The 16,568-nt window shown below is 43.1% G+C and overlaps 1 protein-coding gene across 1 annotated transcript in view; it reads left to right on the forward strand.

Annotated features, from left to right (window-relative positions):
• The window catches only part of LOC134538783 (neuroligin-4, X-linked-like), a 216,248-nt gene extending 199,680 nt beyond the window's left edge, over positions 1-16,568 (forward strand). The window contains exons 5-8 of the mRNA XM_063380274.1: positions 2,859-3,010; positions 9,934-10,064; positions 12,425-12,571; positions 13,187-16,568. Coding sequence (XP_063236344.1) covers positions 2,859-3,010; positions 9,934-10,064; positions 12,425-12,571; positions 13,187-13,827 — 1,071 coding nt within the window. The 3' untranslated portion in view covers positions 13,828-16,568. The remainder of the gene's footprint in view (positions 1-2,858; positions 3,011-9,933; positions 10,065-12,424; positions 12,572-13,186) is intronic.

The following is a 16,568-nucleotide window of genomic DNA, read 5'->3' on the forward strand; positions in this document are numbered from 1 at the left end:
CGTGGTTTTTGTCTCGTTTCAACCATTGTGCTGAAATTTTTTGGGTTCAATATTTTTGTGTCGTCAAAAATTTTGGGGTTTTTTTCGTTCTCTTAGTAAATTTTTCTTTGTTTTTCTTTGTTTGATGACCATACTCCTGTTACGGAATATTTTGTGGTGTTTATATCCTGTTAACAGCAATTTTTTGCTTAATTTGTGTCTTTTGTCTTTTGGGTATTTTTATTTATATTTTTTGTTTTAGTTTTCTTATACAGAAAAAGAGCTTAGCAATGGCGCATGTCCAAAAACTTACATCAAGTCAGAAAAAAAGTTTGTTTGAATCAAACAAATATATTATTTATACATGGCGAAACAAATATTTACTTGGCGGAACAAAATAGTTTGTTAGCTTAACCCAATCCCGGTAAGTAACAAAAATTATTTGTTACACCTAACTAAATATGCAATTGAATCAACAATATCATTTTGTTGGGTCTACAGAATCTTTCCTACTACAAAATATCTGTTTGAATTAAAAAAAATATATTTATTTCGCCATATAGGCTACAAACAAATATTTTGTACAGGCAAACAAACCTTTCTCTCAGTACATGGAAGCCGTCTCATCGAAAATTATTTTTTTTTTTAAAGTGAACACGTCTTTAAAATTGCTTCCGTAGTATGGGGGGGGGGAAATTAAATAAATAACGAATGTAAACAAAATCGGGGGTACACAGTTTGGTGTTGCAGCTACATATATTATCATCGCCATCCAAAGTTTTCATTACACATCAAAGAATTCGTCACGCTAAGTGAGGACTGTGACGCATAGAACGCGTTGGAGGAGGGGGCGGGAAGGCGCCGCCATTTTTGACGTCATTTTGCTCGCGTTTTTGAGATTTTCCGTCTAGTATAACACTTTTGACTCGGAGAAGCCACGACGTTCGTTTTTGAGTTTTTTTTTGTAACTATCCGATAGATGGCGCTGCAGCGCATCGACTTCTAAATAGTTCAAAACCGATTGCCGTGAAAAATTGGTAAATACATAGATATTTAAACGCTACTGAGAATATTTTCGCGATGTCAATTTTGCTTTAACTCGCCACCATATGGCACTGTAGTGCATCAAGTTCTACGCCTTTCATCCGATCGCCATTAAAATTTGTACACATATATGTTTGAACATGGAGAATATTTTCGCGGTGTACATTTTGCTACAACTCTCCGCTAGATGGCGCTGCAGCGCATCAACTTGTAAACCGTTCAACCGATCGCCATGGGTAAACAGAGAATCATAGGTCATAAACGTACAGACAGCAATTGTGTGTCATTTCTCTATGTCCACCACACTGTCATATAGGGGAAGCCTTCTTTTCACAGACGAGAGAGACAAAACCCGAAGTTCCCCGAATTTAATGTTTTTTTTTCGTATCTTTAATGTAGCTATCCTAACCAAATCAACCGTCCACAATGTTTTAAAGTATTTATAATGTAGTTAACCTAACCTAATTGACCATTAGTATCCTTTTATCAACACCGCCATATTTTTTTACAATGAACAAAAAAAACGAAGATGCACGATCGGGGGTTTGGCTCTCTCGTCTGTGAAAAGTAGGATTCCCGTCATATAGCGCTAACCATTTTGCTTTAACTCGCGGACGATGTATCAGCCTGTGTTCAGGCAGGGCAACACCAGGTACCTACTGCAGCCAGTCAATTTTTAAAACCAAAACACATACTACATTATGTCTCTTTGTTTCGTCAAACATCTATAGAGCGGATGATTTCAATTAATACAGTCAACGCATCAACACATTTCAAGAAACAACATTTTAAATAACTTAGCATTTTTCGTTATCAAGTTACTTGATAATAAAAAACATTTTCTACAAAATTTAACGCAGAAAATTTTTTTACAACCCATTAATGCTAATAAGGATTAAGAAACAATTGGGATAATAAACTAAAATGATCACATTATGTTCGATAAAGACAACTGGAACGTAATTTCAGAACCCAAGTATATGTGATACACAGAGGCAAGAAATATTACATGCACCTACTTGATAGTGTGCCAGAGTGTTAAATAGTTGTCGAAATTGCATTTAGACTCGGCTTAACGTGAAAAACCTGCATATAATAACACTTTTATTTAAAATTTTGTTACGCTCAAAAATATGTAAGCCTATTAGTTAAATATAATAGTATAATTTCAAAATTTTAAATTATTTTTAATTGTACGTAATATATATGAAAACAACGTTTTTTTTTTACTTTCTGCTGTAAAATTCATTACATCTGAGATACGAGGTCTTCATCCTAAGGCCGACACAAAGTGAAAGTTGTCTTTAAAAAAGCCAAATTATTTCATTAAGTGAACTCTGAGAGAATAGTTGTTCTCCTCGTGTCTGCGTGCGTGCCAGTCCCACAGTGACGCAGTGACTCAGTGACTCAGAGACGCAGTGACGCAGTCCCGCAGTGACATAGAAACGCAGCGATGCAGTGATGCAGTGACGCAGTGATGGAGTGACGCAGCGACGCAGTGACACAGAAACGCAGCGACGCAGTGACGCAGCGACGCAACGACGCAGCGACGCAACGACGAGGTGACGCAGCGACGCAGTGAAGCTGTGACGCAGCGACTCAGTGAAGCTGTGACGCAGCGACTCAGTGAAGCAGCGATCCAGTGACGCAGTGAAGCAATGACGCAGTGACGCAGCGACGCAGTGATGCAATGACGCAGTGACGCAGCGACGCAGTGACGCAGTGACGCAGCAGGAGGCGAGCGACGCAGCGGGAGGCGAGCGACGCAGCGGGAGGCGAGCGACGCAGCGGGAGGCTAGCGCCGCCGTGGTTGTCGACAAGGTCGACTGTTGCAGAGGACGGGCAGCGTGCGAGGGGAAGACGTGCCTTACGTACTGGGCCTGCCACTAGTCGGCGGCCAACCCTTCTTCCCTCACAACTACAGCCGCCAGGACGCGGCCGTATCGCGCCTGCTCATGCAGTACCTCGCCAACTTCGCCAGGACCGGGTGGGTGCGACACACTCCCTCCTCGCTGTCTGCACGCCTGGTGCAGCGCTGGGCCTTAATTCCTGGTGCGGCGCTGGGCCTTAATGCCTGGTGCGGCGCTGGGCCTTAATGCCTGGTGCGGCGCTGGGCCTGAATTCCTGGTGCGGCGCTGGGCCCTCGCGACACTCCGTGGTGCTGACAGACTCGCCCGCATTCGGAAACAACTAGAACATTATGGGGACGCACCACAACGCCGAACGTACAATAACACCGAAAACCATAACGTCGAATGCCAAATTGACTACAACGCCGACAGCTAGAAAACTGCTGTGTACCACAACGCCTAATTACCACAACGCCAAAATACACTAACGCCGAAAAATGTCATTACAGGACTGCCACAAAGGTTAGGTTAGGTGAGGTTAGGTTAGGTTAGGCTAGGTTAGGCTAGCCTAGGTTAGGTTAGGTTGTGGTATTTCGGCTTTAAGATACATTTAAGAGAAACACACACAAATTCATTCAGTGGTTTTTTTTTTTTCATTTTGCTCCTGTGCCATCCCCCCCCCCCCCCTCACGGCAGCAACATTTTTAAGGCGTTACTGTATTTCGGCGTTGTGGTACACGGCAGTTTTCTAGCTGTCGGCGTTGCGGTCAATTTGGCATTCGACGTTATGGTATTCGGCGTTGTTGTACGTTCGGCGTTGTGGAATTTCGGCGTTGTGGTAACGACCCGTGCATTTTGATTTCTCACAAAATTTCATATTATAACCTTAAACAGCTCTAAAGAAGGAATTATTAAACTTGATTTAGAGTAGTCTACAATTTATCTTTTTACAATAACACGTAAATAAAACCTTTCTCAGTGCCTCACCATAGCTTGACACAATCCTACGTGCAAAATTTCCGCTCTCCTGAGCCTTTTTGAGATGAAAATAAGAATTAAAACGTGTTATTGTAAAAGAGAAATTTTCGACCACTCTAAATCAAGTTTTATAATTTCTTCTTCAGAGCTCTTGCTTATAATATGAAATTTTGTGCTAAATTACAAGTTTTAGTTGTTTTGGATGTGGAGATTTCTTGGTTAGTCAGTGAGTTGTATTTGGCTTGTATGAATTATTTATTTATTCATACATTTATAACTGTGTGCATTTATGACTCAGTACGGACTCATACCACCCATTGTGCGCAGGTTTGAGTCCGTGTCTAGCCATGCTCTTTACTGTTTCCTCATTGGCTCCCCGATCCACTCCAGGCAAATACTGGTATAGTCACTAACTGCAAGTCTTCCGAAATTATTTAACTTACTTGTGTAGAGTTTTTCCATCTACAAGAAACTGGCCGTAGACGAGACGTAATATAACAAAAATTGATCAGATGAGGGTGCAGACATAGATTGCATGGTGGGAAGTAAATGAACATTTGTAGTCCCAGAGTTGCGTGGCATACTCGCTAACGGATCTGTCAGGATGGTGGCGCTGCTACCACAGCGAGTCCACGAAGTGGATAAGTAGTGCGAGGTGGCTATGACTATATTCCTGCTCCACTTCCTCCCATGTTGCTCTAACAATCATTGAGCAAGGGACAGCGAACATGGCAGCATAAGGCATATGCCATCCCTGCTCGCCCCACTCGCTCTTCCGGGAATCTGATTGGCGGAGAATTGCGATGGAAAAAATATTGGTTGTCTGTTTACGGACGATAGTTTAACGTGACAACATCATAACAAAACATTGATGAAATGATCGCATACTTTTATGAATATAATTGAATCATTTTTATTTTAATAATAAAAGAATAATTACTTGAAATTATACTAGTAATCAGATTTTTAAAATGCAAGAATAATTAACCTTTATTGCCAAAATTGTTGTTGTAATAAGCAATGAAAACCACATTAACTTTTCACTTCACTTTATAAACAGTCGACGAAACAGTTCACGTGTAGATGACTTGTAATGATTTTAAAAACTGGCGTTTAGCTATAAAGTTTAAATATAATTATGAACTAGTTTTCATATAAATAAATTGTAATCAAATATATATCATCAATTATATGAATCACCATAATTGTTTAGTCAATTGTAATATAACCGATTGTTACTTCGCTCGCTGACAGCGTAACAGGACACAGCGCAACGGACCAATGTGCGTAACGGGACACTTTTTCGTGCGTGCAGCCGGCGTTCATCGATTTATTAGACGTTGTCACGTCAAAAATAACAATTGTTAATGTATACTGGGATAGATTTGTCGACGTCGAGAACAATATTTCCAATACCATTAGTGACGTGGCTGATACAAGTCGAACTGTCATAGATGCGAAAAGAATGTCGCCGATGGACACCAATTACCTTCAATTCACACATTCCTACTCTTCGACCCCCGGGGGGGGGGGGGGGGTTAAGTCGTTCTCCCGGCAGCCCTCACTCCCTGCACATACGACTCACCGACCTCCGATCAGTCCCAGATGTTACCAAGTTCGTACGTAGCTTGCTCGATCAATCAACTTCACGGTCCGAATAGAAAAAAAAAATACAGTTCTGCGAGAGTTTATACATTTTTACGAAATCACAGTATTTCAAATGTCTCATAACCTTTAACAACATATTTTTTTTTTTTGTTGCGATGAACTAGCTGTGCGAAAACTTGTTTTCCAGAAGAAGGAAAAAAAAAAAAATCAAGAACGAATTGTTGCCGGAACTTGAATACTTTAAAATTCATTTTGCGTGTCATTTATATAACTGGCCTTAACACAAAAATCTTTAATTATAATTACTATTACCTAGTCGTACGAAAATCTAGCTTTTCAGGGGGGGGAAGGGGGGATTAAAAAATAGTTTTAAAACCTACAGAATGATTTAAAGTCATATTTCTGTAGTTGGCCCAACATAATTAACCTTTCATTTTTAGTTACGACCATATTCATAAGGGAATATTTAAAAACACAATTAATTTTTCTAATATTTACAAGAAATAATCGTGTTTAATTATATGGACCATTATTCAATATCAGTCACAAAAGTATATATATATATATAAATTTTTTATATGTATGAGGCCCTTTTTTTGACGTGACGTATAATAAATCGACGAACGTCGGCTGCACGCACGAAAAAGGATGATTCGTCCCGTTACGCACATTGTCCCGTTACGCACATTGTCCCGTTACGCACATTGTCCCGTTACACTGTGTCGCGTTACGCACATTGTCCCGTTGCACTGTGTCCCGTTACGCTCATTGTACGCTTGCGCCGCATATATCTCTCTTCCACTCGATTGCAACAACCATCGATTTGACTTTTTTGAGGCACATTAAACTTGAAACACTCCCATTCGTTTCCTGCTTTTCCTATCATCGTCCTATCCTTAACAGAATAACACAGATTGGAAGAAGTTAAATAGCAAACATGTATAAAAGTTATAGTTAAAATAATCTCTTCGTTAAAGTAATAAACATATTTGAATTAATGAGTGCAAATAGAAGTAAATTTATCAATTAAATGGTAGATTTAATTTCACTCCTTCTTTGTATCCATACAAAATAGTGATAATTCAATAAAATTTATTCAAATTTATTGATAAAATTTTGCAATAATTCCATCAATGTTTTGTTATGACGTTGTCACGTTAAAATATCGTCCGTAAACCGACTTTACAGACAACCAATTTTTTTTCTCGTAACTGTAAGAACTGCAAAAGGCGCGAGAGCGCCGCCTGTCTGTGAGCGTGTGACTGCTAGGGGCTCCTCCGCCCTGCATCTGCTCTCATTGATTCCCTGAGGCGTCTCCCGGCCGCGCGGCCTGGCAGACTGTGTGCCCTTGACTCGGTCGAGCCGGACAACACACCACATGAACCCGGCCCGCTTAGCGTCTGCCGGGGACGCACCACAACGCCGAGATGCCAAATTGACCACAACGCCGACAGCTAGAAAACTGCTGTGTACCACAACGCCGGATTACCACAACGCCGAAATAAACTAACGCCGAAAAATGTCATTGCAGGACTGTCACAAAGGTTAGTTTAGGTTATACTATGGTTAGGTTAGACTAGGTTAGCTTAGACTAGGTTAGCTTAGACTAGGTTAGCTTAGATTAGGTTAGGTTAGACTAGGTTAGGTTAGATTAGGTAAGGTTAGACTAGGTTAGGTTAGGCTAGGCTAAGATAGTCTAGGTTAAGTTAGGTTATATTGCGCTTCCTTTAGGTTAGGTTACGTAAGGTTAGGTTTGATTGCGGTATTTCGGCGTTAAGGTACATTTAAGAAGCACACACAAATTCATCAAGTTGTTATTTCGGCTCTTGTGGTACACAGCAGTTTTCTAGCTGTCGGCGTTGGGGTCAATTTTTGACATTCGGCGTTGTGGTAACGACCCGCGTCAGCCCTGCCGGCCTGGATACGGAACAGGAGAGGTGTTAGAGATCCAGCCATGTCCAGAAGCTAGAGCTACCCATCCCAGCTCAGTCACCTGCCTCACTCAGCTGACCAGACAGTTGGCTGGGTCCTGGGTTCTTAGACCTTAACAGCACTGCTGGCGCCTACATCACACTGGGACCCCTCAGTCACCCAGTGAACCCGTGGTCCGGTGAGAGGTTCTATCCAAACCTCTGCCAGCTGTCCAGGCTGGTACCGGAGCTGTGTCGTCGCTCACCACGTCGACTCCGCATCGGGCTAGGGAACCCTTGGAGCCTGCTCCAAGCGATCGGAGCACCACCACCAAGTACGAGTCCTGCCCAATCAGAATCCAGGGCCGGAATCACAGTTTCCCTTCGCCTCCGGCCGTCGATCACGTGACCGGCAACCAATGAGACGGCCCGAAAAATTAAATCCCGCCCGTCCGTCGAAAGCTTGGTAACTTCATACTTTTCACAGGACGGGCGGATGGAATTATAACCTCCAAATGTCATTTAGCTGTTTGCGTGTCAAATCTTATTATATTAGAAAGCATTAAAGTTTGTTTAATTTTTTTAGCTGCTTCCAAAATTACTGCTTAACTTACGTTTGAACACATTTGAATATATGTTTGTTTTTTTATAACAAAAATGGTCTGTGTAACAGAAGTGTATTTATTACCAATGGTAACACTGGAATTAAGTACCAGAGTGAAAAAAAAAATTTGAGTGTAATGAGCTATGAGTGCTAAGTTTACATTATTGTTTAACTAATATTATTACATAAGAGAGTTTTTCCCCAAAATTTAAGTTTTATCTACTGTTCTCAGCACTGAAATGGGAAAATACTGTTATGACCTATGTGGGAAGAACTAAATTCGTAAAGGATAGCCCAATTGAGTTTAATTGCAGTTTTATTAAATACTAATATTTACATTACTAATAAGTAATTGTACATAAAATGTCCGATCACCAATCACTGGCACTTAAAAATGTTTATTCTCAAGCCTCTGAATGTCTGTCAAGTTCCGCAGTTCGCACTCCTCACTGGAGCAGGAAGCCTTCGTTTCACAGACGAGAGAGCCACACCAGAAATTATTCCCCGAAGTTCATGCTCGCTTTTTTTCATGTTCTATCTCATTGTATAAACCCGTGTGGCATTAAATTTTGCGGTCGATTAGGATAGGTTTTGCTACATTATAAATACTTTAAAACATTGTGGATGGTTGGTTATATTAGGTAAGTACAGCTACATTAAAAATACTGTAAAATCATTTTATGGTTTCTTAGCAAATAACCTTTTTTAATATGTAGCTATCCAGCGCTAGGAAACCGTTTACATGATTTCACAGTATCTTTAATGTAGCTATCCTAACCAAATCAACCGTCCACAGTGTTTTAAAGTATTTATAATGTAGCTAACCTAACCGTAATTGACCATTTGTTACCATGAGTTTTCCAAAATAAACATTCATGGACACACGGCAAACGCAAAAAAATATGGCGGCGGCCGCACCAATTTACAGATGTATGTATGTTAACGAATAAACGGCGATTTCTCGTAAACCTGTTGGAATTTCGTATCTCCGCAAGTTGTATTAAATAAAGGAATTTTTGTAGCACAATTAGGTATTTATCTTCTAAAAACCAATTACAAATAAATTCCGTTCCCTTGTTTATGGTCTTTCCTTTTATAAACGCCGCCATATTTATTTACAATGAACAGAAAAACAAACCGAAGATGCACGATCGGGCGTTTGGCTCTCTCGTCTGTGAAAAGAAGGCTTCCCGGCGGACACACCCACACACCGCACAGTCCACGAGCAGGGTCCACACACTCACTGCCCTCGTCTACGCAGACACGTCTGATGGGAAAGAAGGTAAAGGGTCGGCTATCAGTGGCCTGTGACGACACCGCAGTTGACAACGATCCGGTCGCCGACTGTGCTGTCCGCGCGGGGGAGCTGAATTGTTGCCCCTTGGAAGGGCAGCCCTTCAAGATACCTTTAAAAGTGGTGTTTTTGAAAGGTTGTCTGAATTGTTGCCCCTTGGAAGAGCAGCCCTTCAGGATACCTTTAAAAGTGGTGTTTTTGAAAGGTTGTCTGAATTGTTGCCCCTTGGAAGAGCAGCCCTTCAGGATACCTTTAAAAGTGGTGTTTTTGAAAGGTTGTCTGAATTGTTGCCCCTTGGAAGGGCAGCCCATCAGGATTTTTCTGACAGTGGTGTTTTTGAAAGGTTGTCTGAATTGTTGCCCCTTGGAAGAGCAGCCCATCAGGATATCTTTAACAGTGGTGTTTTTGAAAGGTTGTCTGAATTGTTGCCCCTTGGAAGGGTAGCCCATCAGGATTTTTCTGACAGTGGTGTTTTTGAAAGGTTGTCTGAATTGTTGCCTTTTGGATGGGCATACCTTCAGGATTTTTCTGACACTGGTTAGTTTGTAAAGTGACCTAACCTAACCTAAACTAACCACTGTCAGAAAACTCCTGAAGGGCTGCCCATCCAAGGGGCAGCATTTCAGCCGGAGTCCCCGGAGTGTCCCGGACGCTGCGGTGTTGCAGGGACCCGAACAGCGAGCCGCGGGGCAGACGCACCGAGCAGCAGTCCAGGGACGACGAGGAGGAGGCAGGGGGCGAAGTCCCTCCGTTCTGGGACACGTACGACACCATCAACCAGCTCTACCTCGAGATGGGTGCGTGTCAGGGTCTCCGCTCGGCTGCCCGGGTGGGGCCTGACCTGCATGCTGCACGAACAACGCCGAGGGAATTATCTATGAAGGATTTGTGCAATTGGGAGTGCACGACTTGATGTAGGCTTTTGGAACATACGCCATTGCTGTGCTCATGCATGTCTGTACCTGTGTCTGTGTCGCACCCGTGTTTTCGTTACCATGTGCGTCTCTACCTGAGGACGGCAGCAGATAGCCGTTCCCGAAACGTCGCCTGTTTCTGTTTTGGAAAACTGTTGTGTTTGTTTCGTCTTTTCGTTTTGTCGTGGTTTTGTCTCGTTTTGACTGTTGTGCTGAATTTTTTTGGGTTCAATATTTTTGTGCTGTCATCATCTGTGGGTTTTTTTTTCGTTTTTGACAGTCCATTTTTTTCTTTGTTTTTCTTTGTTTGTTGACCATATTCCTGTTGTGGAGTATTGTGTGGTGTTTATTTCCTGACAACAGCAATTTTTCGGTTGTCCATCCAGACTTATTTGCATCAGCTATACACCCTGTTGGACCATCTCTGATGAAGTGATCGTAATACCTGACTCTAGGAAAGATGAACATGGGAGGAATAGAATTGCCTGCAGCATTCACTGCCACAGTTAAGGTAACCAACTGTCCTCGTTCGACTGATGCCATCGCTCCAACTTGTTTAATCCTTTTACTTGCTATAATTTTTAAAGGATTTTGGACAGTAGTGACCCCAGTTTCATCTACATTCCAAATGTAATTTACTGTGAAAGAGTGACGATCGTTGTAACATTCGACGGAGTTGGTTGTAACAACTTATTTGTGTTGTTACAACCTGCCCCATATGAGACTATTAGAGAATTCATACATTTTGACAAAGTAATATATATATATGATTTAAATGCCAATAGCATATATGCAAAGCCAGTGTTTAGGATATGTATGTACTCCAAAGAGAGTTTTTAAACAATGTAAACACAAATTACAATAATTATGAATATTAAACGGGAAATATTTACTCACCTTGTCGAAAACAGTCTTTCTCTTCTTGTTTCTAACGAGCGTGTCTGACCAGTGATATGTTGCCATTCACATTGAGAGCAACTACAGGCGCTACCGTGACTAAATTGAGAAGACTCTCTGGTGACTGGTTGTGGAACTAACTGTCGTGTTACAACCTGCCCCTGTTACAACCATCCCCGGTCTCCCCTACCATCCTCCAATTGATTCGATCGATTCTTCTTCTTGGTTCGATCCTTGCATGATGCAGAAAGAAGTAAATTTATTTGAAAAGAAAATAGTTATTTGAAAAAGTCTGAAAAAATCCTAAAAGGGACTTAAATTCCTCATCCACCAGACGCCAAATAGCTGCCGATGATATCTTGGCCGCCATCTTGTTTTCAGCAACTGATACAAAAGCGCTAGTGTTCACGTAGTACACACATCATTTGCTAGAGTGCATTGTCGCCCATAGTAGTTTAATTGTTTTCTGCTAGAGTGCAGTAGTATTTACTACCGTGGAGTCCGCCATCTTGTTGGCCATCGTAGCCTCCTTGATGTAAGCTTTTGGACATACGCCATCGCTAAGCACATGTATGTCTGTAGAAGAAAACTTCAAAAAACCCAAAAGACAAAAACACAAAATTAAGCAAAAAAATTGCTGTTGTAAACAGGATATAAACACCACATAATATTCCATATCAGTAATATGGTCACCAAACAAAGAAAAACAAAGAAAAATGGACTAAGAGAACGAAAAAAAACAACCACAAATGATTACAGCACAAAAATTATTGAACCCAAAAAAATTTTTTGCTTAATTTTTTGTTTTTGTCTTTTGGGTTTTATGAAGATTTCTTCTATCAGACATACATGTGCTTAGCAATGGCGTATGTCCAAAAGCTTACATCAAGTCATGCACTCCCATTGCACAAATCTTTCAAAGATAATATCGTAGCCTCCATCTTGAAAATCCATAGTTATTAAGTAATAAATTCGGGGAAAAAATCCTAAATTCAATAAAAAAATCACTTATTAAAATTAAAATAATAGAAATTTTTGTTGCATGATGCGCGCGCATCGTAATAATTCCCTACATCTGAACGCGAGAGCTGACGCGTGGCCGGCAGGGGAGTGTTTTTTTTTCCTAACCTAAGTTAAAACTTAGTGTTTAAGGGAGGGGTCTAGGTAGGGAAGACTCTAAGTGCGTCTCAGGGCAAGTTCTATACACTCTAAACATGCGGGTTTTTAACCATGCAGAAAAGGTCACGTGCATTATGTGCTAGGAGGGGATTGGCCAGCCATGGCAGACGTTTTCGCCATGACTAACTCCCCTGTGGTGGTTGGCGAGCCTGGCAGTGTGTGCGCAGGGGACAGCGCGCAGATGCGCAGCCACTACCGCGGCCACAAGATGTCGCTGTGGCTGAACCTCATCCCGCAGCTGCACCGGCCGGGCGGGGACGACCTCAGCATGCGGCACCACCACTTCATGGAGGAGGGTGCGCAGTTCTACGAAGGTGCGCTGCCCCTCTACCCCTTCCCTACCCCCACTCCCCTCATACCTTCCTCCCTTCCCCCTTTCCCTCTTCCACCCTTACACCCTTACACCCATCCACCCTTTCCCCTTTCTTTTTTCCCCTTTCCCCTTCCACCCTTTCCCCTTTCCCTTTTCCCCTTTCCCCTCCCATCCTTCCCCCTTCCCCCTTCCTCCTTTACCCTCTCCCTTACTGCCTTTCCACCCTTTTCATTCCCATTCCCCTTTCTTACTTTCCCCTTCTCCCTTCCACCCTTTCCCCTTTCCCTTTTCCCCTTTCCCCTCCCACCCTTCCCCCTTCCCCCTTCCTCCTTTTCCCTTTCCCCTCTCCCTTACTGCCTTTCCACCCTTCTCCTTCCCATTCCCCCTTCCACCCTTTCCCCTTTCTTACTTTCCCCTTCTCCCTTCCACCCTTCCCCCTTTCCCCTCCCCCTTCACCGACCAGTTCGCACTGTTTGTGACGTCAGAGTAGAGGCCCGACTACAATAAATTATTGCAAAGTCCTAGAACCGCGATGCTCTGGCGTGATGCGTGTTGTGAGGGATGATCCGAATTAACTGGTCGACTTGAACCTTGTTGTCTCCAACACGTGTGGCAGGTCCGGTGCGGCCGCAGACGCTGCAGCGGCCGGCGCCCACCCCCGCGCCGCCCCCGGCCGCCCCCAGACCCTCGCCGGCGGCGGCGAGCAGCAGCAGCTCGCGGCCCTCGACGCCCGGCGACGACGGGTCCAGCACGACCGAGTGTCCACCCAACGCCACGTCGCGGCCTCCCTCCAACAACAGCCACAACCTGCTGCGGCGGCTCGCGTCCAGCCACTACCAGAGCTACACCACGGCGCTCAGCGTCACCATCGCCGTGGGCTGCTTCCTGCTGCTGCTCAACGTGCTCATCTTCGCCGGCATCTACCGCCAGCGCGACCGCGCCGCCTCCGCGGGCCACTTCGGCGACAAGAAGAAGGAGGAGCTGGCGGAGGCGGGCAGCTGCAGCAGCAGCTCCGGGGAGGCGCACTGCCTCGAGGCCAAGCTGCAGCAGCCGCCCCCGGGGGCGGGGCTGCCCCTGCGCGACCTCAAGTGCTCGCCGCAGGCGGGGCGACCCGCGCCGCCCCCCGGATACCCGGACCCGCCGCCGCCCAAGTGCGCCGGCAACCAGGCGGGCGCCGGCATCCTCAGGCAGCAGGGCTGCCCCCAGACGCCGGCCGCCGCCAAGAAGCGCGTGCAGATACAGGAGATATCCGTCTGATGGCGACCACTCTCTGTCTTCTCTCCGCCGAGGCCCGCCCCGCCAAGCCTGCGTCAACCACTCACTCCACTCCAATTTTACATTTGATACACGTCCCTGAACCTATTGAGGGAGTTCTATATACCTATACTAGTCTTACGGTACAATCTCACTTGACATTATTTTTTTTAAGGAGCGAATTAATTACATATTGATTTTAAAAATATTTTTTGATGATAAAGATACTACAAAAACTTCGAATATATATAAGTTACTGTATAGAAGTCGCGAGTGGATAGGATTTACTCTACGTTTTTCAGAAGCGTATGATGGGCAGCTTGGGAACTTCACTGCTGCAGTGCGCTGATGTAACGCCCTGTATCGTCTTAGATTGTTATTTACAAGTTAGAGCGCAGCACTGTCGCCTGCTGTCATTTCCCCCCCCCCCAATCCAAACATTCACTACAGCTCAAGGTCGTTCAACGGGAGTTTGTGCTTAGGGATGAGAAGTGGGGTAGAGGGTGGGTGGAGGACAACGCATGTTTGAGGGAGGGTGCGGAAGGGGTGTTTGAAGAGTTCGACACTTGTCCGCTATGGACCACCACAAGTCGATGCCCTAGAGATGGTGGCGATTGCGGCGGTGAATTAACCAACTATCTCAAACCGTATTAGAAATTTTAACCTGGGCTGGCGACTTCTATACAGTATATATATTCAAAGACAAAAATCACGATTTGTTCATCACTCACCTACAAGCACGTGCAAAAATAACTTGGAGTGAATTTCCACATGAAGTTATCACTGAAACAAGCAGCATTTAGTTACGATTACAAGCCTGACATTTCACAAAATTTTTGATAACGTGATAACGTGTAACCCATATGTATACTTAACGTAAGGCACAGTTTTTGTTTTCTGTGAGTAAATACTTTAAAATTTTTAACATGTACATTAACATCTTTAACAACGTAAATTGGAGGATGAGGCCAAGAATAAACTACACGGAATATTTCTGACGGTAGACTCGTGCCCACGAACCTTTGGCGTTATCGGAAATGCAATCGTTAAATTTGATCTCGTTTTAAAAAGACAGCGGAGCTTTGGCTTGGCGGGGCGAGTTTTCGACGGGAATCTTCGCTGTCGCATCCGAGTGACAAGTGTCGCAGGCTCTGGGACATGTCCTGTCGCGAGTGTCCTCCCGGTGTCCTGCGGCAGGACCTCAGGACTCGCTGTTCGACGAGAAGGCACGGAGGCGCAGGCACCAGTGTCTCCTCAGACGCACGGCGCGCAGTTGTGAGTGGCTGCGCTTCAAGGACACCCCGCCCAACAGACGGACAGGACGCGGGAAGGAAACAAATAATTAAATAAAGCGATTCTTTACTCGAGTCTTGAGTGTTCTCTGTACTTACTATCTCTGTCATATCCTCGGGAAAAAAAAAGTGAAAGCTTTACAATCTTTTAAAGGAGGGAGCCGTTATGGTGGAAGAGACCTGATTACGTACCTGGTGCTTACACGTCTGCCCGTTACAAAATTTACTCGTCGGTATTTCAAGCAACACCAGAACACGTCCTGTGAATTTTTTAAAAATATTTGTATATTTAATGATAATTTTCCGTAAGGGTACAACCTTAATTTCTTTAAAAATAATGGTTAAAATTATAAATGCATCGGTTTTTTTTGTACCAAGCGCTGGTTCCCACCCACGAAAGAATTCAAAACATTTATTTTTACAACAAAAGTCAATTAAAAAAATTGTCAATGCATCTGCTTTGTTAACTATCTGTGGTGTTTATTAAATGACTATTTCGGTAATAATGTAGGGTGGATTTTTGTTTATCTAATGAAACAAATTTTGGAAAGTTTGAATCTTAAAAAGGTTATTTCAAAATAACTTTTTTTACACCTAACCTAATTTTTCACCTAACATCATGCTAGAGATGCTGCATCTAATCACCCGTTTAAAAATAAATGAAACTTCTCAAAATGAAAAGAAAAAAATGTTATTGACATTAACTAGAGAAAAACACTCGAATTCAAAATTTGAGACAATGTTAATAAGTACTAAATTTTTAAGCTAATAAATTATTTAGCTTTTTGATTATAAAAGTTGGAGGGCTTTCTTATCAAAGTAACATAAATATGTTATATAATTATGAATTCTAATAATTACATTTTTTACAATACGTAAAACCAGTTTAAAATACTATTATTTTTTAATAATACCACGCGCAAGCATTAAAACTATAGCTCTAATAATTCAGTTGGTAAGGACAACTTATACGATTTTTTTGCTTCCTATAGACATAAAATCAGTTTGCGCATGCGAAGTGGTCTTTTCCAACAAAACGTGTTTCCTCCTTACGAAAATTATTGAAGTGTACCTACGTGATTGTTTGTTTTTCTGTATTTTCCTCTAAATGTTGTATCAAATGCTGACTTTTAACAGGATACTGATTTCCTGAAAGACTAAACTGAGTTACTGACTGTGGATAACTTTGTGGAACAGAAGGCCTACGTGGAGATAGTGCGCGGGGCAAAACTCACCACGGAAACTGACTCAGTTGTGACATGCAGCGAGCAACTTCCAACCACACCAATGTCCAGTGTCGCTGACTGTTGTTGAAAGAGGCCGCCAGGCGCGCTGCGAGAAGCAATGTACGAGGGTGATATGGAATTGATATTTGACATTATAGTCGTCCATCCGTAACGGGCAGTACCTTTCTTAAACGTATGCAGAATATATTTCTGTTTGTTCTACTTA

Source organism: Bacillus rossius, chromosome 14, assembly GCF_032445375.1.
Source record: "Bacillus rossius redtenbacheri isolate Brsri chromosome 14, Brsri_v3, whole genome shotgun sequence".
Lineage (NCBI taxonomy): Eukaryota > Metazoa > Arthropoda > Insecta > Phasmatodea > Bacillidae > Bacillus > Bacillus rossius.